Genomic DNA, 23,401 nt, shown 5'->3' on the forward strand with positions numbered 1-23,401 from the left:
TTGTTATAAATACTATTTTATATGTTTGCAGATATATTGGTCAATATAAGCATCCACCATGGTGGGACAATGTAATATACCCAATTTAAGTACATTGGTGGTGACGTCCATGAAGTAAAAGGGTATGACATTGTCACATTGACCACTTGAGTTTGTGGAAAGTAAAAGAGCTGGTACGCGACTTAGGGTACATGAATGAAGTTGGATGCTGGTATAACATAAGTGACAATCATGAACACGTGCTACCTTTGAGAAGTGATGGAGATTTAGTAGACTTTATAAATATAATAGAGACTTACACCTCGGAAGAAGTTCATTTATATGTTTAGCATATGATGGATGATGTTGTAGCCATAGATGAGTATTTCTTTCTTCGAGCTCCTAAACGACATGCTGGAGAAGGGGGGGGGGTGGATCATGTGCATGAGGGAGATGGTGGGCCAATAAGAGATGGCGGGGAGGTGTTACATGGAGGAGATGACACACTTGAAGGTGAACATGTGAGGGGAGATGGAGGAGATGGTGGGGAGGTGATGCATGGAGAAGATGGCACGCTTGAAGGTGCTGCAAGAATATCTAAAAGCCCATGGGACAAGATGAGGGATGCCCGTAGTGTTACTCCAAGCAAGTGAAGGACCTCCACTGACTGTGCAACTCCAAGCAAGCAAGCGAAGGACCTCCACAAGAGGAAGTACACTTGATTATATTCTTTTAAGTTTATTGGTGTTTAGTTTATTTGTTATTATTATTATTATTATTTTAAGACAAGTATATCTTTGCATATACTAGAACAACAAATAGCATTATATATAGGCAAAAAAAGTGTGCTTTTTTTTTTTTTTTTTGGGTTTTAGTAGTAGTAGTTACTGCACATAAAAAATATGTGATGCCCTACCAATCTTGATGGGGCGATGATTATTGTTGTTGTTGTTGTTGTTGTTACTCAATTGTGAATTGTGGTGGTTGTTGCTCATTTTTTTTCTTTTCTTTTTTTCAATAAGAAGAAGACGTAGAAAAACACCGATGCTCAACCTGTTTTTCAAGATATAGAAGAGGACAACGTTAATGTTGGTATGGACACCATGCCCAAAACAAGTAAAAAAAAATGCTCATGGTAGGCCATGGAAGACCAAAGTGGCTGAGGCTGATGATGAAGTTATCAAGTCTCTGTTGAGTGACTTCAATGAAACTAATGACGACGACGATGACTTATTCTATTATGATGAGGACAATACAGATAAGGATGGAACAACCAACTAATGTTAATTATAACATAAGTTCGAAAGGAGCCGAGATTGGGGATAATGAATCTGATGATAAAAGTAATGGTCTTGCAAGTTTCCAAGGTAGTGATTCTAATGATGTTGGAAATAAAAATAAGCTGTATAAGCAATTCAATGAGAAACATGACTTGAATACAACAATGGTGCTTGTAGTTGGGGAGCAGTTTACAGATATATATTCCTTTAAAAGGGCACTGAAGATTTATGTTGTGCAGAATGGGTTCAATTACTTCTACAAACATAATGACAAGGGTAGAGTTAGTGCAATCTGTAAAGAAAAGCATTGTTCATAGAGGATTTATGCCTCTATTGATGCTAAGACTACAATACAAATTAAAACTTCTACCCGACGCATGTTTGTGGTAATCATTACGAAAACACCAAATGTGATGGCGAGTATCTTGTTTGTACGTATAAGTCAAGCTTCTTGGATGATCCGACATGGACCCCATATGCATCGCGACAGAGGGTGAAGAGAGATTATAACATAGATGTCCCCATTGCTCGTTGTTATAGAGCAAACAAGGAGGCATTATTACAACTTTTTGGTAACCATGCGAAGCAATATCGCCAAACAAGGAGATATGCGTCGGCATTACTACTTTCCAACCCTGGTAGTAGTGCTTACATTCAAAGAGATGGAGCATTCTTCTAACGGATGTATATTTGCCTTGATGCTTGTAAGAAGGGGTTCAAGTATGGTTGTAGGTCAATCATTAATTTGGATGCTTGTCACCTGAAGGGAGAATATGGGGGGCAATTGTTGTGTGTTATAGGCAAGGATAGCAACGACGACATGTTACCCATTGCATTTGCAGTTGCCAAGGCCGAGATCGGAGAGTCGTGGGAATGGTTTATTAACATTTTGGTGGAAAATATATGTTGGATTCGAAGGTGGACATGATTGGACTATTATGTCTGATAGGCAGAAGATATTTGATGTAATAAATTGCTTATGTTCTTATTGTGTTATTTTATTTGTTTATGTTCTTATATATTATTCAATGTTATATGTATGTGTGTAGGGGCTTGGAACTGCAGTTGAAGTTGTGTTGTCACATGTTGAGCATTGTTTTTATGTTCGGCACCTACATGCAAACTTCAAAACGAAAGGCTACACGGGAAAAGCTTTTAAAGGTGAGCTATGGGGGGCTGCACGGGCTTTCAATATTTATGCATTCGAGCACCACATGCAGAAAATCATGTTGATGGATGTAGGTGCACACACTTACCTTAGTGGTGTACCTAGTGCATCATGGTCTAGACACGCTTTCAGCTATCACAGCAAAAACGATATGTTATTGAACAACTTGGCTGAGAGCTTTAATGCTTTGATTAAAGATGCTAAGAGTAAGCACATCCTGACTATGGTTGAAGATATTCGTCGACAGATAATGATACGCTTTCAACAAAAAAAGGATGGAATCCGGTCAACACAATACTCAATATGCCCAAAGATTCAGAAAAAGTTAGAGAGGTCAAAAAGTGATGCAATAAATTGTATTAGTCGGTGGCAGAATAAATTGGAGTTTGAGGTCAATCACGTGTACGATACACGGTGTATAGTCAGGCTAGATAACCACACATGCATGGCTTTTGCTAAATAGAATTCATTGCTCACATACTTGTGCTGCAATTTACATACATAAGCAAAAGTCGGGGGAATATTTAGATGGATAAGTACATGCAAGCATACGCAACTCGAGTATTTGGTATGCAAGGTCCAAACACATGATCAGCTGATGGTGTATGCGATGAAATTCTGCCACCTATTGTTAGAAGGGCTCCTAGTAGACTAAAGATTGTTAGGAGAAGATTCGTACACGTAACGCTATTGAGTCATAGGTAAAACAAATAATTTTTAGAAAACACATTTCATATACTTGTGAGATATGTTGTTAAATATTAATTAAGTAATATTTCACATTTTTTTGTTGTTGTTAACGCATTCTATGAATCCCAATATGAACCACAAGCAGAAGCACAAGCAGGTTTATAATAGCTTGTTCGTACACGTAGGGTTACTCAGTCACAGGTAAAATGAATACCTTTTAGAAAACACATTTCATATACTTGTGAAATATGTTATGAAATATTAACCAAGTATATATGTATATATATATATATATATATATATATATATATATATATATATATATATATATATATATTAACGCATTCTATGGATCCCAATATAAACCACAGGCAAAAGCAGAAGCAAGGTCATTATAACATGTTCATACACGTAGAGTATAGTGTACTAAAGAGCCGAGGATGTAGGGCTACGCAATAGGCATAATGATGTTGTGTTAACTACTTTAGAGTTCATTGTATTAAACACTTAGCACATTTTCCATTACTTTTGTTTAAGACGTTATATTTTGCTTGTAGTAGATGAATGTAATGTACCACAATGTATGACAATGGTGGCGATTTTGTTACAACTTTTTTTTGTTGATTTTGTGTAATGTACCTAGTATGTATGCAATTTGTAATTTTGCCACATTATGTTAAGTTGATGAATTCATTCATGCTTCTATTATAAATATTTTGCATTAAGTTTGTCATACAAGTTATGTAACAAATTTACCTTCAAATGTAACATGCTCACATTCAAATCGATGCAAACATTAACATACATATAATTATACAAATTCAAAAAGTCATACAATTTCATAAATGCCTACCTAATCCCCTAATTCAGGCCAAGTGATACAAAACATACAATTGAAAGTTAAGCATCAATGCCCCAGACACAACATTTCCAAAACACAACCTTTCACAAGTTTAGTTATGCATCAATGCCCCATCAACCTTAGAAAAATTAGCAATGCTAAAATCACCAACGAAAAAACCAACATATATGTTTGGATCCTCAGTCTGACTCTAAGTGATGATACTTCACCCTTCATAGAATTAACTTGTTTATACAACCAGGTAGGATCTCCCTTTCGCGAGCACAGGTTTCTTCGTCATACCATTGGAAAAATGACACTATCCAACTTTTGTCATTACACAAAAAATTTGACAATTAGGAAAAAGTACGAAGTAACAACCATTTCTCAGTACCAGATTAGCCAAATTCAAATACCTGCTTATGGTCATATATAGCACACTCATAGAATCGCTTCCCAGGATGTTTTATAGTCATAGATATTATAATTGAGGTTGTAAGGCCGTACCTACACTACACAGGTTTCATATCCTCTTTGGCCGACAATATTACAGACGCCGACGACATTAACTGTTCATTCTATAGTGAAACTCTCAATCATTAATAGTAATCACACTTCCCTTATGGGTTTCACAAAATAAAAATTACAAACATTTTTCAGCTTCCCAGTGTAGAATTCGTCTTCATTGTCTCCTTCCCCGTAAATATTCTTCTTCTTATTTATCTTATCTGAAGCTAACAATATATATCAGACATGGAAGAGAATAATCTAAAGAGAACTATGATTGTGCTTGATTACACAGAATTAAGGAAATATACTTTTCAAACCAACTCTAGTGCTGGGATTCTAGTAGTCTTACTCCAATCTTGATCAACTCCCACCTATATATCATGCTTTTCATAGCTGAGAAGAGAAAAATATAAAAAGCTTCTCAATCTTATGTTTCTTGTTGTTTTGGTTTATAGAAAATGTACACATTTTCAGTAAGAGTTCAGGGGATTTATGCTTTCTCCAATCTCAAGTTTAAAGATATTTAAAATTTAAAATTTCACTATACAAACACAATTTTCTTTGAATAAAGTGAATACTGAATAACATCTTTAAAATGATACGCATCTAAACTAAATCTCCAACCTATAGTTTTTACCCAAGCTTCTCGACCAAATAGCGCTTACTGTTTTTGGTTTATCCTTTTATCCTCAAAAAATAATGCAAATCTCTCTTCAAACAGCAATAGCATCAATGTTGTAGGACTATAGCGAATAAACTATACAAAATTGTGCAAACTGAATGAATCAACAAAACCCACAAAAAAAAAGTATCAAAAAAGGCTTTACCTTCGTCTTCCTTAAGGCGTTCACGAAATGCAGATTTTTGAAACCCTAGCCATCAAGTATGAACCATTGTGATGACCGGCAATATTGCACTGGTTGCCGTCGTTGGGAGAGTTGGGTTTTTGGACGTCGGGAGAGCTGGGTTTTGGACCAGAGACATTGCCGTCGATGGGAGAGTGGGCGCCGTCAATTTGAGAACCCTAGCTGTCGATTTCGTGAGATGGGAGATTTTTCGTTCTCTTTGGGGAAGAAAACTTGGGGGTTTCAAAATAAAACCCCCAAGTTCAGATGCTCATCGTTTTGGCATCATATCAAAACGGTGAGTTTTGATCATATGTGTCCTTTGTAGACACGTAGGATCAAAAATTAGGACTGATATAGCATGCGATGAAATGGTGCATTTCAATGGGAATGACGCTCGTTAAACCTTTGGGAAAAAAATCTAACTGTAGGGAAAAAAAAAATCTTAAAATTAAGTCTTATCTATGACTTCAACATCCGCTAACACATATCCAAACTTCAGTTATAGAACATATGTGCTCCAGATATACGCAATCTAATACATAGGCAGCTCATATTCCTAACTTTTATTTTTCCAGCCATAAGAGCAAAACCCTCACACCGAAACTAATCATTCTCGACCCAAAGGCTAGGACAAAAACTTTCACCCAAAAAATCACTCATGAAAGTAGATCTAAGGAGAAGTAATACCTTTATTAAAAAAAAAATAACAAAAACACAATAAAAAAAAAATAAAAAAATAAAAAATAAAAAATAAACTAACAACTACAACAATTGAGGTGGGGGAGGCGGAGCGCACTAGCTGACACGTGGTGGATGAGAATCGAGATGGAGCTATTTTGTGCCGATAGGCAATTGAGGAGTCGGGGAGCACGGTGGGCCGGCACGTGGTTAAGCCAAACCAATTCAGGAGACTAGATCTAGATTTGAAAAAACTAGATCTAAAGCCTAACTGATACTGGGGAGGTGAAGAGTGGCGCAACACGGTGGAGGACGGACGGTGACAGTACAACATAAGCAAAGGGATGAGTGGAGCAACTGGACTGGTTGGAAAAACCAAAAAAATAAATTGAAAAAAGAAAGGAAATAACAAGAAGAGGAGGGGGAGGGGAAAGAAGGTGGGAGCAAGAGCTCAATTCTCCTCACAGGTCTGGTTTTTTCTCTCTTTTAGAAACGCTAATTCTTCACAAAACCAAATGACAATTTTTTGCTCAAAGTTTTTTTACAACATAGAGAGAAAAAAACTAATGAAAATATATTCAATTTTCAACTATAACATGCTACATTTTTTAAGTGTTTTGATGTAAAAAATAATTTAAATTCTATAATTTAAGAATCTATAATTATAAAAAAATCCTAATCCAACCCACCAAGAAATATTAGTTGATACCCGTGGGATTCAAGAGTATGATGTTAAGCAGAAAACATTTAATTACATTTTTGATGCAGCATAGAAAACATGCATTTTTTGTTTTGTCAAAAATTCATTATCAAAGTTAGAACATTATTAACAGCCTCACCAAATTTTACTCACCAAAATAACCAAATATTCACTTTTTTAGAGCATCCCCAACAACCTCACTGTTTTAACATTCCACTTTCACTATTCCATTTCAAAGTTTTTTTTTTTACATGTCTACACTAGAGGAAGGAGTGGAACTCAAACTAGTGATATCTGATTCATAAGGCATGGTTTCCATTCAAATATTTCTTTATTATTTCTTTAACTATTAAAGGAGGAAAGAGAAATAAAAAAGAAAAAAGGGAGAGAGAAACATTTTTTTTTTTTTTAATTCAACTGGTGAATAGTAATTAATGTTCACTCACTATATTTTTTCCATCAAAGTGGCGAGCTTTAAAAAAAAAAATTAAGCATTTTCACCAAATTACCTCACCACAAAATAATTTTGATGAGACTGCAACTGTTAAAGCATTCCCAGCAGCTACCCTACTACTAGCTACTTCCCTTCCTACATATAAGGAAAATCTCAACAAAATCACAAAATCTCACCTACAACAACTTTCTTATATCTTCCATATACATTAGGATTGCTACAGCATTAGGTTTAATGTAGCAATCCACATGGTTTAAGCCATAGCTTCCCTTTGATTTTTTCTAAGTTTAGGGAACATAACTACTTTTTGCTTCCCTATCAAAATATATTTCACAATAGCTTCCCTTACTTTTCTATGTGCTATTAAAATATGATTTTTTTACAAAATATAAGTTCTTTACCTACTATCACATTTTTTACAAAATCCGAATACAATCCTCAATGAAAGACAAAAAGATGACAGAGAAGAGAGGAAAGAGAAATGTGGGAATCACTTTTAGTTTCCTACACATTGAGAAACACTGTAGTTACCTAAGGGTATTGGTTAAATTTAGGGAAACTGATGGGAGTGAGTTTTTGTGATTTTTTTTTTTTAATTTCTCCTAAATATAGAGAGAGAATGAGCTATATAGTATCTGCTGCTAGTGCTTTTATAATCATAAAATAACATTTTCTCTCATTTTACACCTTCCTATGCAAAATAAATGAATATAAAAATAAAACAAAAAGGAAAAAAATAATAATATTTTAATATTATAAGAAAGAAAAAATATTGTGAAATGTATTTAAATAGAAAAATAAAAAGTAAATTTAAAATAAATGAGAGGAGAGCTGCTGGAAATATCCTGATTACGAAATACTACTCTAAAATAGATATTTTTGATATTTTAATATTGTGATTACGAAATGCTACTATAAAATTGATATTTTTGATATTTTTCGTTTTCACCGAAAGAGGGTAGTGTTGTCATACATCACCTTCATATCTCGTTTAAAATAAAATAAAAAAAATCATCAAAAAAAAAAATTAAAGAAGCACCTTCTAGAAGAAATGGTGCTCTTTGATTGAGCTTGAAACTTGAAAGGCGGTGGACAAGTGGTGGTAGAGGGAATCGTATCCACTCATACTTTATAAAATATATGTGATTCTAATATTTTAAAATTTGAGATATCTATTTCATCTAATTGTTTGAAGAAATGCGAGGTAAATAGATTCGACATATTAAAAATTAAAATTAATTGCCTTGGTAACACACGAACTTCTGTATTTGTTTAGGGATCCGAATCCCTTCTAATTGGAGAGAAATTTTAAATTCTCTAATTGTTAATTGTGACCATTTATTTTAAATTCAATGGTCTATAAAATCATTTAAACTTCGGTAAAACAAAAGTCATCATTTAATGTTTCAGTTATACAAAAACAGCTGAGATTTCATAGATTATTGAATTTAAAATGAAGGGCCACGATTAACAATTAAAAAATCTCTACTTTCTTCCCAATTGGAGGTGATCTCAATTATTTGTTTAGACCGTTAGATGAAATGAAGGACTCATATTTTAGAATATGAAAATCTCATATTTTAGAAAATATGAGGAGATCTCAATACGTGATAGAGTAGCTCCAAATCCAACAGTAGACTACAACAAGAAGTCTCTGTATTCTTTTTTTTCCAATAGTAGACTACAAGAAGTCTCTCTCTATTATTATTATAATTATTTTTTACATATCCGCACAAGAAAGAGGAAGAGATTCGAACTAATAATCTTTGCTTTATTTGACGTGATCTCAATTGATTGAGTTACCCCTTAAAATCAAGTCTCTCAAACTCTCTCTACTATGGTTGGAGGAGAAGAAAAGTATTCTACCAACGCATCAATACAGCTGGGCCCCGCAAACCATTGACTTGATAAACCCCAGTCGTTTACGTCAATTGGGAATTCGACTCAGCCAAATTTCTTTGCCGCCCAAATTTCTTCTGCTTATCTTCTTTATGTCTAATCTATAATGCAATTTACACGTGGCGGCTGGCTCCAATAACACAATTTAAGAAAACGAGTATTGTAGATGAAAGCTACTGCCCCCCTCATAGATTTCAATACGTTTCTATAAGGATTGAATGTGAAAGCTGCAGAAAAAGAAATCATTAAATTAAAATATCTTTTTGGTGCGTTATCGAGTCGTTTTTTTTTTTTTTTTTATACTCCAATCAATTCTAATTTGTCATAATCAGAATTGGTATAGTTTCTATTTTAGCAAAAAAGATACTTGGATTTTAAAACTACTTTAAGGTTTTTTGCCTTAAAGACTACTAAAGATCTTGAGAGAGAAAGAAGAGATAATTTTTTTTTTCTTCTATATCTTCAACTAGTGTGTAGTGGAAAAGACTGCTAATTCAATAGTTATTAAAATTTTATCAAAAAAAAAAAAAATAGTTATTAAAATTTGACATTCCTATATCAAACACACTTAGGCCGTGTTTGATTTACAGAATAGATCATTAAAATGAATTAGCTAATCTTAGGTATAATTGTTCTTTTGTTTGGTAACATACTATTCCTGTGAATAATCTATTCTCATGAGACTATTAATCATATACATACAGAATTAACTAATAATTTCTTGTGAGATTGAATTACTTGTGTAATTCAAATCGTAATTGCTAGTAACAATTAATTGTAAGATCAAACAGTTGGCTTTACTAATGTTCAAGTCTACTTTAAAAGCATCCTACGATGCAAATTAAATCACCAGATTGTATGATCATGACCGTCCAAAAGTAACTTCGATTCTTCGATTCAAGTGTTGCAATCAAGGCGTCACTAGCACCCTAAAGCCCGGTAATCGCACAATCCTAGAGCATATATACAAAGGAAAGTACTTATCAAAAAATATATACATATACAAAGGAAAGTATTATTTGCTTTAAAATTATAACTTGGTGCAAGTTAAGGCTTATAAATGCATACTTTACTTTTTTTCTCTTTTTTCAAGCCTTTTTAAAAACATCCTATTTAAAACATTGACAACCCAACCCACACGCTAATTTTGAAAACTATTTCAACGAGCTATTTCCCTAATGTTTGACAAATTGGAGCATTTCCTTCTTAATTCATACCAATTTTTCTTCTTCTTTTTTTTTTTTTTCTGCCTTGGAGCCATAAAATGAGAAAATCACACAAGTGAGATATAGAGACGGTGCTAGAATTGACAATGCACCCAATAATACTCAAACTAGAGCATTATGTTACTGATACATCCAAGCCATGGCCCATGTGACTGACACTCAAACTAAACTCAAAGTCAACAAAAGATGCCCAAAGAACACGATATGATAAAATCTGTTCATTTCAGATAATGAGGCATGATTTCGAATATGGGAAGCCAGAAAATCCAGCAGGTGTTTTGACATTATTCCACTTGGTGGGGCTACCGCCATTGCTGTTGTTGCTGCTCTCCCTCTCCAAGATGTATGCCCCCCCTCCTTCACATTCACCGCCATTACTGGTCATCACGAATATCCGCTGCGGCTGCTGATCTTCGGCGTGTCCGAGAGCGGTGACAGAGATTGGTGTTCCTCCATTAACGCCGCTGGGAAACTGAGCAGAATTCACCACCTCCCACGTCATCTGACTGCTGTTGTGGGATAATTCCTTTCCTCCCCCATTCTCTTCTTGCTGTTGTTGGCTTCCCAAGAACCACCACCACTGGCAGCCGCTGCTGCTCGTGACGGCGGCGGTGACGCCTCTGGGACTAACACTCTGATATGGCCAGACCCCTTCAATTTTGGACCAAGATTCTGTAATGGGGTCATAGCACTCGGCGTCCGACCGGAAAAATCCTTGGCTGTCGGTGCTGTACCCGCTGGCGACCCAGAACCTGGAATCCCCCTCCCAGGAGATTCCCTGGCACTCGTCCCTCTCCTCTGCCATCGCCGGCAGCGTTCTCCACTCGTCGGCATTTGCGTCATACACCTCTGCCGATTGCAACGCATTCTTCTGATTGTCGTGTCCCCCCGCCACATAAACCGTCGATTGTCCGACAACCCCACATGCGAAGAAAGAGCGCGCCACTGACATGGGCGCCGCACGTCTCCACCGCGCAACGCCGGCGCCGATCAAATCAACGACATACACATCCGGCACCGGTTCTAATGTGTTGGGGTCCCAGCCTCCTAAGAGCAGGATTTTACCAGATGCAGGAAGTGCCACGCACTGGCAGAACATGGGGATCCTTAACGATCCGCCGCCGCCGGAAGGCCTCATCATCCGGTGCCAGGTCCGGTGGGTGGCGTTGAAGATAGTCAGCCCATGTTGAACTAGAGGCTGCCGGCTGGAGCTCTTTTCATCGACCTTTTCGGAGCTCAATTCATCAGAGGCAGAGGACTCTGTTATTGGCGGCGGCGAGGGAATCGGAAGAGGCTGAATCATGCACACCATGTGCTCGGCGGTGCCGAATCTGCGCCTCTCTTGGTAGAAAGAAGGATGCATAATCAAGCTTCGCCAACTCTGGCACACCAATTTCATGTTGGAGAGGAATTTGTAGGGTACTCTCACCAAACAATCCATGGCTATCTCATCAGGCAAGCCCGGAATCAACTGCTTTTGCTGCTGCTGCTGCTGGAGTTTCTGGAAATTCTCGGTACTGCTCTCTGCTTGTCCCATTTCCTGCTTATTTCAGCAAACTTGGATCAAACGATTAAAATCAAAAAGGATACAAAGCAGAGCTATGTATTCTAACAAGTAGACAGATTGAATGAGAAGGAGATTTGGGTATGTTTGAGTGAGATTGAAGGATAAATCTTGTTCTTGTGTTGCGTGTAGAAGGGATGGGAAGAATGACAGTCGTTGGCGACTCTTTCAAGACACACAGGAGCATATATGGATACAAAGAAGGCACACTCTGCTTTGGGGATGATAGAGATGCCCTTTAAATTATTATATAGATAATTGTTTCACTCCCATAACTACCTTTCAATTATGTTCTAATGTTCTATTGTCTTCATATATATAAAGTGAGAGACGTAGGACTTACTTAGCAAAGTGCAATTTTCCTTCCAAGTCTATTATCCAAATATATTTTCACTTAAACCCTCTCTTCATGCCTTGTGGTGCATTTCATTGGCATTAGTTTTTTTCTTCCCCCCCACTTATATCATATTATTAAAAAGAGGAAACTACGCTTACACTACCACCCAATTTACGAGTCTACGAGCAACTGCTAGCCAATCTCTCTACCGATACACAGGACTCATATGTCATTTCATCTAATAATATTCAGTTCCAGCTCTTTCCTCTCAGAGTCTATCACCACTTCATTTTTCAATAAAGTACGAATAATTATCTTTTTTGTTCTTTTATTCAAGGCCGTGAGAAAGGTGATCTTCATCGACAACCTTATCAAAATCATCGACAATGCACATTTTATCAGCCATCCAATCATCCAACAACATCACAAACTGTCTTCTTAGCCTTTTGGTAAAAGAAAAAAAAAATTATAAGACCATATCTATTTAGATTTATTTCTTGTTTTATGTTTTAGTGGTAATAATGATTATTTTGAATGTTTGTTGGAGTCTCCACCCCCCAAGAGTAGCTTTATTTTATGTTAATGTAGAAGGCTATCAACAAAAAGCATCCTCGGTTACATATAAAACCTAAGAAATTTGTAAAGGAATCATAGAAACACACAAGAATAAATCGCACATGGTGGGCTTCATAAAAATAAAAAGCTGTCCACCTCACGAGTGGCCATAAAAATGAATCAGCAAGCAAAAATACACCGACCGGAATATTATTATCAAATCTTCTAGAAGACACAATGACCACAAAACCAAAATAGGATAAATAAAAGGGCTAATAAAAAATATCTCCTAGATGACATAGTGCAAAGAATTGACAAAAAACAGGATAAATAAAAGGAAAAATATATATTTAAAAAATAAAAATAAAAATAAAAACCTTCTAGAAGGCATACAGCGAAGTACTGATCTTTTTGGCCTTTTACAGGATAAGCATCAAACAAAAGGCTGAGAAAAGAAAGAGACAGCACACTAGCGTTCATGCCATCCGATCATCTGGATAGCATATGCATCAGCATTTACTAAAAAATTAATAAATAAATCACAGTTTGCAAAACAACTTACTATTTTTCTAATCCATTTTATATAGTGGGAGTGATTAGTGTTTGAAATCATATTTAATTACCACTAATTCCGAATTAATTGGGTGTATTAAGAACACAGATGAGCACCAGAGAAAATATGATATTACACCCTAATTGGTTCCAATTGGAATTTGTTTCATAAGGGGAGGGAGTTTTTTTATTAGAAGTCAATTATAAATTGACGTGACAACGATGCTAGCGACCTTTTCCACAACAAATGAGAGGTCATGCTAAAGAGGGTAGGACCTTAGAAGCTTTATGTTTATCGTGATGCTTAGAGTTAATTATAGGACTTAAGTGACTCTCACTCTTATCGTTATCCCAAATTCAATGATGAAAGCGGGTGACACCGTAAGAGAGTGTTGGAGAGTGAAAGTGAATAGTATAAAAGTAGAATGTTGGTAAATGAGTAAGGTTAAGAAAGACTCCAAAGATTTGAATACTATGATATTTGATACATAAAAATACAATAAGAAATATTCCAAAAGAAGAAAAAGTAGAAAGACAGAGAAACTTCAAAATCTTTAGTAGTGGGTAATAATAAAAGATGATCAGGGACCATTCCACGTGGCCTTATTAATTATCTTTTTTTTTTTAAAAAAAAAAAGCATATTTCGGCGGAAAAGACTCCCAAAAAATTAAAGATGCTTTTAAAACCTTTTTTAAAAAAAAAAAAAAAAAAAAAAAAAAAAAAAAAAAAAACCTCTTTTCTGTTGATCACGCCTATATTATGTCTCTCATTCATTGACTTGGACGACCGACCGAAGAGTGACATCAAACCTACTTGAATGCCTACCTGTGGGGACCAAAATGAAGTGAAAGGCTAATAAAAATACAAGGCCGTTTCTAGAAGCTTTTAGGAAATAATACAAGGCTGTTTCTAGAAGCTTTTGGATTTTCTAAAAGAGTAATGCTAGGGGTTATTTTTTTAAAAAAAATATTTGATTTTATTTAAAAAGTTTATCTATGACCCATTTTTCAGAAATCTATTAATTTATTGTTTAGAGAAATTATTGACTTCATTAAAAAGTCCATCTTTTGACCATTTTAATCTTAGGTGGCATGACCTATTTTGAAATTAATAGATTTTAAACAATAAATTAATAAGTTTATAGAAAATTGGTCATGTCACCTAAGATTAAAATGGTCAAAAGATAGATTTTTTAATGAAGCTAAGCATTTATCTATTGTTTAAATTGTCTTCTTTTTTTTTCCAAATTTTCAGAATCTCAAAATTCTCTCTCTTTTTTTTTTTTAGATGACACGTAGGAGAGAAGTTGACTATAAGTTGGATTTGTGTTGTGACCTTAACACTTTTCATTGTTTAAAATCTATTAATTTTAAAATGGGTTATACTACCTAGGATTAAAACGGTCAAAAGATGGACTTTTTAATGAAGTCAAGCATTTCTCCATCTTTTTATCTTATTTTTATCCTCATAAAGTTGACGTGGTTTTCAAAATCATCATTAGATCAAAATTTAATTATGATTCATCTAAAATTTAATGGTAATTTTAAAAACCACATCAGCTTTAGGAGGATAAAAAGAGAATAAAAAGATGGTCCTTAGTATTACTCTTCCTAATACACACTCTCTCTTCCTTCGTGCTGAAATTTTGATTAGTAATGGTAGGAACCATTTTTTTATCCCCTTTTTATCCTTAAAATGCTGATGTGGTTTTCAAAATCACCATTAAATCAAAATTCAAATATGATTCATCTAAAATTTAATAGTGATTTTAAAAGTCACATCAATTTTAAAAAGAATAAAAAAAAAAAAAAGGATGATTTCTAACTTTACTCAATTTTAATAAGGTCAAATATGGGATCTCCTTCTAGAAGCTTTTGAATTCCCTAGCCCTATTTCTTCCGATGTGGTACACTCTACCCTATACGTCAGAAAAATCGTCGGCTATAAATCCCTCTTATTAAAATAATAGATAATAAATAGTTAAAGAGACAATAAAAAGAATAAAGATAATTCTTTTGTCACACCATGAATAATAATAATTTATACACCATTCTTTTCCATACGATGGCATGGAGCATGGAGTGCATCCTTGTTTTGATGTTGATGCAGATAATCCTTATGCCATCTTTATTTATTTAATGAACAATCCTGAGGAGCCCAGAATCCCCGATGTGCACAGGAATTGAATATTCTTTGCACTATTACAGAAAGTGAGTTCTAGAGTGGGCACTGATTGACATCTTTTTTTTTTTTTTTTTTGGGCCCTTTTTCGCATGATAGACCCTTGGATTAGAGGCCCATCGGACTTAAGGCCTCTTGGATCGAGACCCATCAATTCAATAAATAGGGCCCCAAAACCAATGGGCCTAAAGAGGTTATAACCCACAAGGCCCTTAAAAAGGCCATCTATTCTAAAGAAGATTCTCATCATTTCTTTTGAAATTGAGAAGAGGTAGTCCCTTATTTTACAAAGGTAAAACTGTCATTTCACTTTTTTTTTAGACCATTTCTACCCTTGTAAAAATAAAGACCGGCTCCTCTCATTTCTTTTGAAATAGAAATTGAGGATCGAGTCCACCTATTCTACATGTCATAAGTATTTATTACTACCATCTCAACAATTGTTTCCTTTATTTTTTGCGGCTTTGGGACCTGAGCGCAGGCAAGGGGGGGAACCTATGAAAATATTATGTTGAAAGACACTACTAATGAGATAATGACACGTGGTTGATTGGTTAGGAGAGCACCCGTTATACGGGCAAACATCCATCGTCAGGTGAGTATTGGCTTCTTCTCCAAGTTCACTAGCATTTTATTTCATACTCTTTAAATAAATTAGTGGCTTAAAGCTATTTTCCGCCGGTACACACATACATTTCCTTTGCTAATTCTCATTCTCACTCGCGGGCATTCATCACCCAATATCTTAGCATGTGGTTAACTAATTGAACACCGTGCAAGTGAACCGACTTCCCTATGGCCCCATGCATGTAAATAGGTCAGATTTTTTTTTTTTTTTTATTATTATTTTTTTATTTTAGAAAATAAAAATCAAAAGTAATGTGATGCAAATAGGGATGTTCATGTGGGCAATTAATAACCGCCTCTCATTTGCTATATGCTCGTTAGCATAGGTTATAGGTGGATTTTCAACCCTTAACACCGAGCGGGCAGATATTAGATCTACTCTCTCCGCATATGCAGGCAAGTAACAGAATACGAGTAGGCAAATACAAATAATACCTACCTCTACCTACCTGTATATATTATAGTTTTGTCTTATAAAACAATGTCAATTCAAAATTTAATTCCAAAACAATGTTGTTTCATTTAGGGAAAGGAGTAGAAAGTGAAACCATAATGCCTCATTTTCTTTCTTTCCCTCTCCGCAGCCACACTCTCCTTCGGCCCTCTCTCTCTAACTCTTGCGTTCATAGTCTATTCCTCTCACTCTTTACAATGCTCCCTGTACTTTCATATTACAATTTACAAATACTGTATTTAGTTCAAAAATTGAATTGTGCCCTTTTAAAAAAAGCTCTTGCCCATATAATTTAAGTTATAAAAGAAAAACCAAAAAAGCCTAAAAAAAAAAGTTCAAAATACAAAGCTAATTTTATGAGTTGATGTAACACCCCTTGCTCTAAGTGGTATGATATTGTCCGCTTTGAGTCAAGTTCGCACGGTTTTATTATTAGGTTTACCCCAAAAAATCTCATATCATTTAAAAAAAAGCATATTTCATATAAACACATCATATTTTTTATGTTCAGAAAATATGAGACGTTACAACTACCATGTGCGATTATGGACGGATTCTACTCATCCTAAGCAAGCTAGCAGCTACTGAAATAATCATGGATGCAAATGTAAAATAAATATATTATCCGGCCGTATCATGTGATTTACTTTTATTATTATTATTATTATTATTATTATTATTATTATTTATGGGAACACGATTTACATCCTTATTAATTGTAGGTGATTTGATATTTTGATCTCCCTATAAGACATGCACATGCTGACATGCAGCACCGGCAAGTAATCTGACATAAATAACAATTTGAGACCTGCAAAACAACTAGTAAATAAACCACCTAGTATAAAGAAAAGTGGTGATATTATTAAATGACTTCCCTCTCCACCAAAATGATGCCAATCAATTGATTTTGTCACCATTTTTTAGTACTACTGGGTTTGCTGCCATCATAAATATTGTATTCTTCCAAACACTCTGATTAAACTACAGAGTGGTTGTGCAGATGTTTTTTGCACCATACGGCGCAACATGTGCTGACATTGTCATCAAATAAATATTATGAAATGATATTGCAAATCTACTGTTAAATTATGATTTAAACAATTATATTTATTTAATTTTATTAATTTAAGTTTTTCAAAAAATTTAACATGCATATTATAATATGCATAGTGATTTTTTCTCTCCAAATATTTAGGACTTGTTTGGGTGTGTATTTGGTGAGCCTAAAAGTGCATTTAACATTCAAAAAATTCAGCTGAAGAAAAAAGTACATATTTGGTGTAAAAAAATTGAAAGCATTTTTAAGGGTTAAAAAAACCAAAAAATGGCCAAAACGTACTTTTGGCAAAAAAACGTTTTTTTGACTTAAAAACTCTATTTCTCAAATACAATCTCAAACATTCTCTTATACTCATAAGTCATAGGTTTACAAGGGTAAGTTCTGAACTGGTTATACTAGGAAGGAATCTGGCCAAACTAATTGGTGGTGATGGAGGCTTGTAGGTTAACACAATACCATGCCTCACCTCGATGTTCTCTTGATGAGGCTCGTGTATTATTGACTAGGATTTGTTAAAAATTGGATGGTGTACAAAATTCTTATTAAAATAAAATAATGTTAATATGAAAATTAACAATAAAATAAATAAATTACAAAAGAAGAAAAGTTGTATGTGAAAAGATCTTACAATACTATAGAATCACGCAAAAGCATTGTCTTTAAAGGTTGATTCATGCTTCCTGGAGTATATAATTCGGTGCAATCAGATCTCTTGACACGCAACCTCTCAAAATTATACTATAACGTCTATCTTCGTTAAAAATGCACTTTCAAAAATGAAAACTAATAGAACAACCTTTTGATTTGCTTGATGAAAATCCATAAAGAGAAAACATGAGGAATAGAAGACACTAGGTGGACTTTGCCACTACTTCTATGTGGCTATAAAGTATATATAACTGAATAAGCAAATCAGGAAAATCTATATAAGAATATATATTTTGATAGTGCTCTTTGGTGGCTTCTTATAAAATGCTTTAGTGGGCTATTGATTCCGGCTATTAAATTGTCGCATGAATATACAATGATGTTGTAATTGTCATGAATTAGAAGAAAATCGTCATGAAATGATTTAATGACCAACGGTCATAAAATAAGGATCTATTTGAAATTGCGGTTTCAATAAGTACGACTTTAAAAATTGTGTTTTTGAAATCACTACTTTTTAAAATTTCAAAGGTATTTGGTAAAATATGCTAAAAAATAAATTTTTATCAAATATTTGTTATCTTGAAATCGTGATTTTGGTTTAAATTCGCGTTTTTTTTTTTTTTTTTCAAATAAGCACCCTTAGCATGCTTATACAAATCACATTTTTTTTTTCTATTAAATTAAGTGCTTTTTAAATCGCAATGTCAAACACTTTACGTTTTGTTATATATTTTAAAAAGATTAATTATTTTTGCAAAATCGCAATTCCAAACGCACTCTAAATCAATGGCTTGCAAGAAACCTTTAATGATTAAACGGTCAAACCAAACTATGGTAATATCACCAAGTGGTTAAAGCAAATCTAAGGTTTGTAAAATAAGTTTAATGACCCAACGGTAAAAACCATGAAACAAATTAAAGTAGAGTTTTGTTTCTCTCCATTAAAACTCATGGAAAAAGTTTTAATATCAAAAGGGAAAACGTTTGAAGCAATTTTAATGGCCACCAGATAAAAAATTGTTTGTAACAATAGAATACGATCCCCAATAATTTAGACAATGTCTCGTGAGAGAGTTTATATGAAATGACTTATTTATCCAAATAAATTTTAAACGTCCACCGTCTACTCAAAAACAGTGATTTTCATTTGGAGTCCTTCACATGTATTATTTAACAATGGTAATCTCCCCATGTTCCATAGTCAGCACATTATGAGACAGTGAGTACTTTTAGATTCTCCCAACACCCATGATAGAGTATTGCAACTTTCCAAGCAAACATTGAATGGGACAAACTTCTGGTTTTAGGGGGAAAGAACCTAAAGTTGCTTGTCGGAAGTAACATATATTAATAGTTGGGGGATCATTGTCTATTTAATAATGTCTCTTCTTCTTTTTATTTATTTTTTTAATGACGATGAATTACTTCAAGAGAAGGCCATGTCTTCATTCCTATTGAATAAACTTCATACTCATATAAAGTACTTCTTTTACACGAATCGGGTAAAATCTGAACTTTACTAGAGACGTAACTTAAGAAATTATTTGAGTCTAAGAAAATTCAAACTTTAAACTTGATAAAAATGCTGCCAAAATCAAAATATTTACTATTTGAGCCAATTCCTTTAGGTTATTATCTCCTTTTTCATCACTTGTAATATAACTAGATTGCAACCACCTGTCCTTACTAAAGAGGAGCGGTGGCCGTGGCCCTCATGTGTTTCATGAATCAAATTGCATCCGATTGTCAGAAAACAATAATCTATTATTTGTATCTACATGTAATTAAAATAATGGAATGGATTCTCAGACAGTCTCGTATGTTGGAGGTCACATGCAATAGGGTAGCCATTTTTTCATAAGACTGAAGGAGTTTATTTGTTTGACTAATTCTAAAGATAAGGTCATTGGAAATAAGGGGAATGAAAACCAAATGATTTAGGACTAGAAATCGTCATGTGTGATAGTGGATGGATCCATGGTGACATTAGAGCCCATGTAGCATTATTGCCGGGTCTTTAGTCTTCAGTCTTCACACAACTTGACTAATAAAACTGAATATTCTTGGGGGAGGTACATGCACTATGAATTCCACAAAAATTATCTATCTAATAGTTAAAATATCCTCTATATTCGGGTTAATTTATATTTTCTCTAATTGCCTCATTTACCTTTCATGTATTATTGTAATCAAACCTGATTATAATAACATAATGAAACTTCAATACAATAATTGCTGGGTCACGAGGTGACCCAGTGTGAGTCACGACCAAACCCACGACGAAGTCTGACTGATGGTTGGGTTTTGTGACCCAATTTTATTTTTTGCAGTCAAATTAATAAAATAATAGCAATTTTTTTTTTTTTAATAAATTATCTTATTTCATGCAATTCATCTTATATGTTGACAAAAGTTTGTGTACAATTTAAGCGAAAAAAAATCCGAGTTTACTTAGATGCAAGAATTTTTTCTTTGATAAGTACTAAACAAGTAACTGATTCTCTCTTTTGTTTTGAAAAAAATAAAAAAATGGAGGAGAAACTAAACATGCAAGTACCTGAAAAAAGAAAAGGAAAAAAAAAAAAAAATCCATTGTATTAACAATCAACATAATGTGCTTCGAAAACAAAATCAAGAACATATTTTCTCTGGAAAATAAATATACCATGCTTCAACATTGCTATATCAATGCCTAGAAAATACTTCAAACTGCCCATTTTTTTTTTTTTTCAAATTCATTTACGAAATAAATTTTTAAGCTTCGTATCTTCTTATCATTATTTATTTTAACTAGAATATTATATACACACACAATAATAGAAGAGGAAAATTCAAGCTCAATATGAACTTTCATTCCATAAAGAAATGCATTTTTCACCTCAGATTGATGCAGTGACCATATGTCAATTTGATTGAAGCTTTTTTTTTTTTTATTAATTAATCAAAGGATAAAGCGCTCCATCAAAATTACATCACAGATACATTTGAAGATTTCTTCCCTCTAAATATGATCAGTGACTTGTTGTATTGCCACTCTCACCAGTCTATGAGCTGCATTACTGAGAGCTTGATTGACATGACTGTACTTCCAACTGAGAAAAGATTGCAGGATCATCCGCATATCTGCCACTAGGTAGAAAAGAGCAAATTCACTTGTTAGTTGAGACAATCTTAGGCAATATAAAACTTACATATCTCCAAGTAGTTGATCAAGGTAGGTATGTTAGGTTCCTCGATCAATCCGTTAAATTCAACATCCAACCTCACTATGTTAGTACTTCTTTCCTTACTAGCCATTTGACATAGAGCCTTGGAAACTAGATGAAGGTTCAACCCATAAGATACCTTCATTGATGCAATTTATTTTCACCATAATGCACAAAAGATTTTACATAAGGTTTTACTATTTTTCCAAATTATTTAAAAATAGTAGGGCAGTGTTAGATTTTATTAAAAAAAAAAAGTTTAAATTATTTATTTACTTTATAAATGGGTATTTCAAATAATTTATTAAAACGAGTTTTATGAGTTTAGCTTAAATTAAGTTTTACATATCACTAATTGCTATCCAAAATTTTGAAGCATATGGAATGGAGATGCTCTTAGTCCTACATTGGCTAGAGATTGTTTTATTAAAAAAAAAAAAAAACAATTAATTTTTATTTATAATCTGGTGCAGTTAGGCTTTTTTAAAAAAACTTAAGTTTGATAAATTTAGTTTAAGTGTCACAATTAGTTGTACAAAACTCACCTTTTGTACAACCTCCTAAGTTATTCTCTATTTTATATATATATATATCATCTCCAAGAACACAGAAAACCAAAGAGCGATTTTCCACATACATTAATTTTGTGCATTTTTTATTCTCAATTAAGAGTGTTTTGTTACTGTCACCAAGAGGTAGCTCAATCGGTTGAGATCACGCCTAATGAAGCAGAGATCACTAGTTCGAATCCCCCTCCCCCTTCTTGTCTTGGACATGTCAAAAAACCAAAAGTGTTTTGTTACTTCCAAATGGTGTTATTCCAAGTTACTCCAAAGTAATGTAGATCGCGAATCGGGCTTCATTATATCTTGTGAATAATTTCGTCTAATCTTCTTTACACTTTAGAAAGAATGCGAAATATGTTCTAAAAATATTGTCACTATGACCGAGCCTTGAAGTCGGTTGCCATTCCATCTTCCTATTTATCCAATTTCCATTTATATTTTCCAACAAAACCATTAGTTTATTTCTTGAGAAAAATGATAGAATCTAATAAAAACTTCACAATTTGTCCATAGAAGTCTATGTGGCAAGATACCACATCATATTTTTGATGGAGGGAAAAAAGACAAAACAAAAAGAAGATGATGTGGCACCTTACTACATGGACTTTTATAGGCAAAATATGAAATTTTTATTAAATCCTAGTATATCTCTTATTTCTTTTCCTTTATGAAAGAAAACCAGTACCCTCGTGTCATTCACGAATCAAACCGCATCCGCCTGTCGGAAAAGAACAATGAAACATGAGGTTTGCTACAATGCATTCCCCCACCCATCTCCCCCACCATCTTTTCTCTTTAACAGTTTGATTTTTTTTTAAAAAAAAAATAAAAAAATAAAAAAATTAACAGAGAGGAGATGGTGTGGAAATGGGTGGGAGAATGCACAAAAGCACTTGCCATGAAACATGAAATGCATTCTGTATGGTCTGTCATATGTGTGTGATTGTGTTGCATGTAAACTTAATGGTTATCACGTTTCACCCTCAAACATAAACTACCTTATTATAGTACTCAAATCAGAATATATATATATATATATATCATTGTCACATGCCATGATTTGATGCCTTATCTTACATGCATGGAGGTGGCCCTATGCTTTCACTATCTCATATAGCTCCAATTAATCTGTTCATTTTAATATATATATATATTTTTTTCATAAGACAGAAACAATTTATTTAATTGTCATTCAATGCTTGACTAATTCTAAAGATAAGGTCATTGGAAAAAAACAAAATGGGAAAAAATAAAATAAAAAAATCATTTTTTAAATCGAGTAATGGCTTGCAGCCTTGCACTAGCTATAATATTTCCACTAAAAATCAAATGGCTTACTGATGAAGAAAGGGAGATATCAAAAATGGAGTT

At 33.9% G+C, this 23,401-nt stretch overlaps 2 protein-coding genes across 2 annotated transcripts; one reads left to right on the plus strand and one right to left on the minus strand.

Moving 5' to 3' along the window:
- The first annotated feature begins 1,204 nt into the window (after nucleotides 1–1,204).
- On the plus strand, nucleotides 1,205–2,890 carry LOC132178221 (uncharacterized). The gene is made up of 3 exons (XM_059590669.1): nucleotides 1,205–1,553; nucleotides 2,060–2,151; nucleotides 2,309–2,890. Exons 1-3 carry the CDS (start codon nucleotides 1,205–1,207, stop codon nucleotides 2,888–2,890), a joined length of 1,023 nt encoding a protein of 340 aa, XP_059446652.1.
- A 7,439-nt stretch (nucleotides 2,891–10,329) lies between these two features.
- On the minus strand, nucleotides 10,330–12,163 carry LOC132179897 (F-box/kelch-repeat protein SKIP20-like). Its single transcript, XM_059592690.1, has one exon. It carries the CDS (start codon nucleotides 11,808–11,810, stop codon nucleotides 10,497–10,499), a length of 1,314 nt encoding a protein of 437 aa, XP_059448673.1. The 5' UTR covers nucleotides 11,811–12,163; the 3' UTR covers nucleotides 10,330–10,496.
- Between the last annotated feature and the right edge of the window lie 11,238 nt (nucleotides 12,164–23,401).

This window comes from Corylus avellana, chromosome ca4, assembly GCF_901000735.1.
Source record: "Corylus avellana chromosome ca4, CavTom2PMs-1.0".
Taxonomy (NCBI): Eukaryota; Viridiplantae; Streptophyta; class Magnoliopsida; order Fagales; family Betulaceae; genus Corylus; species Corylus avellana.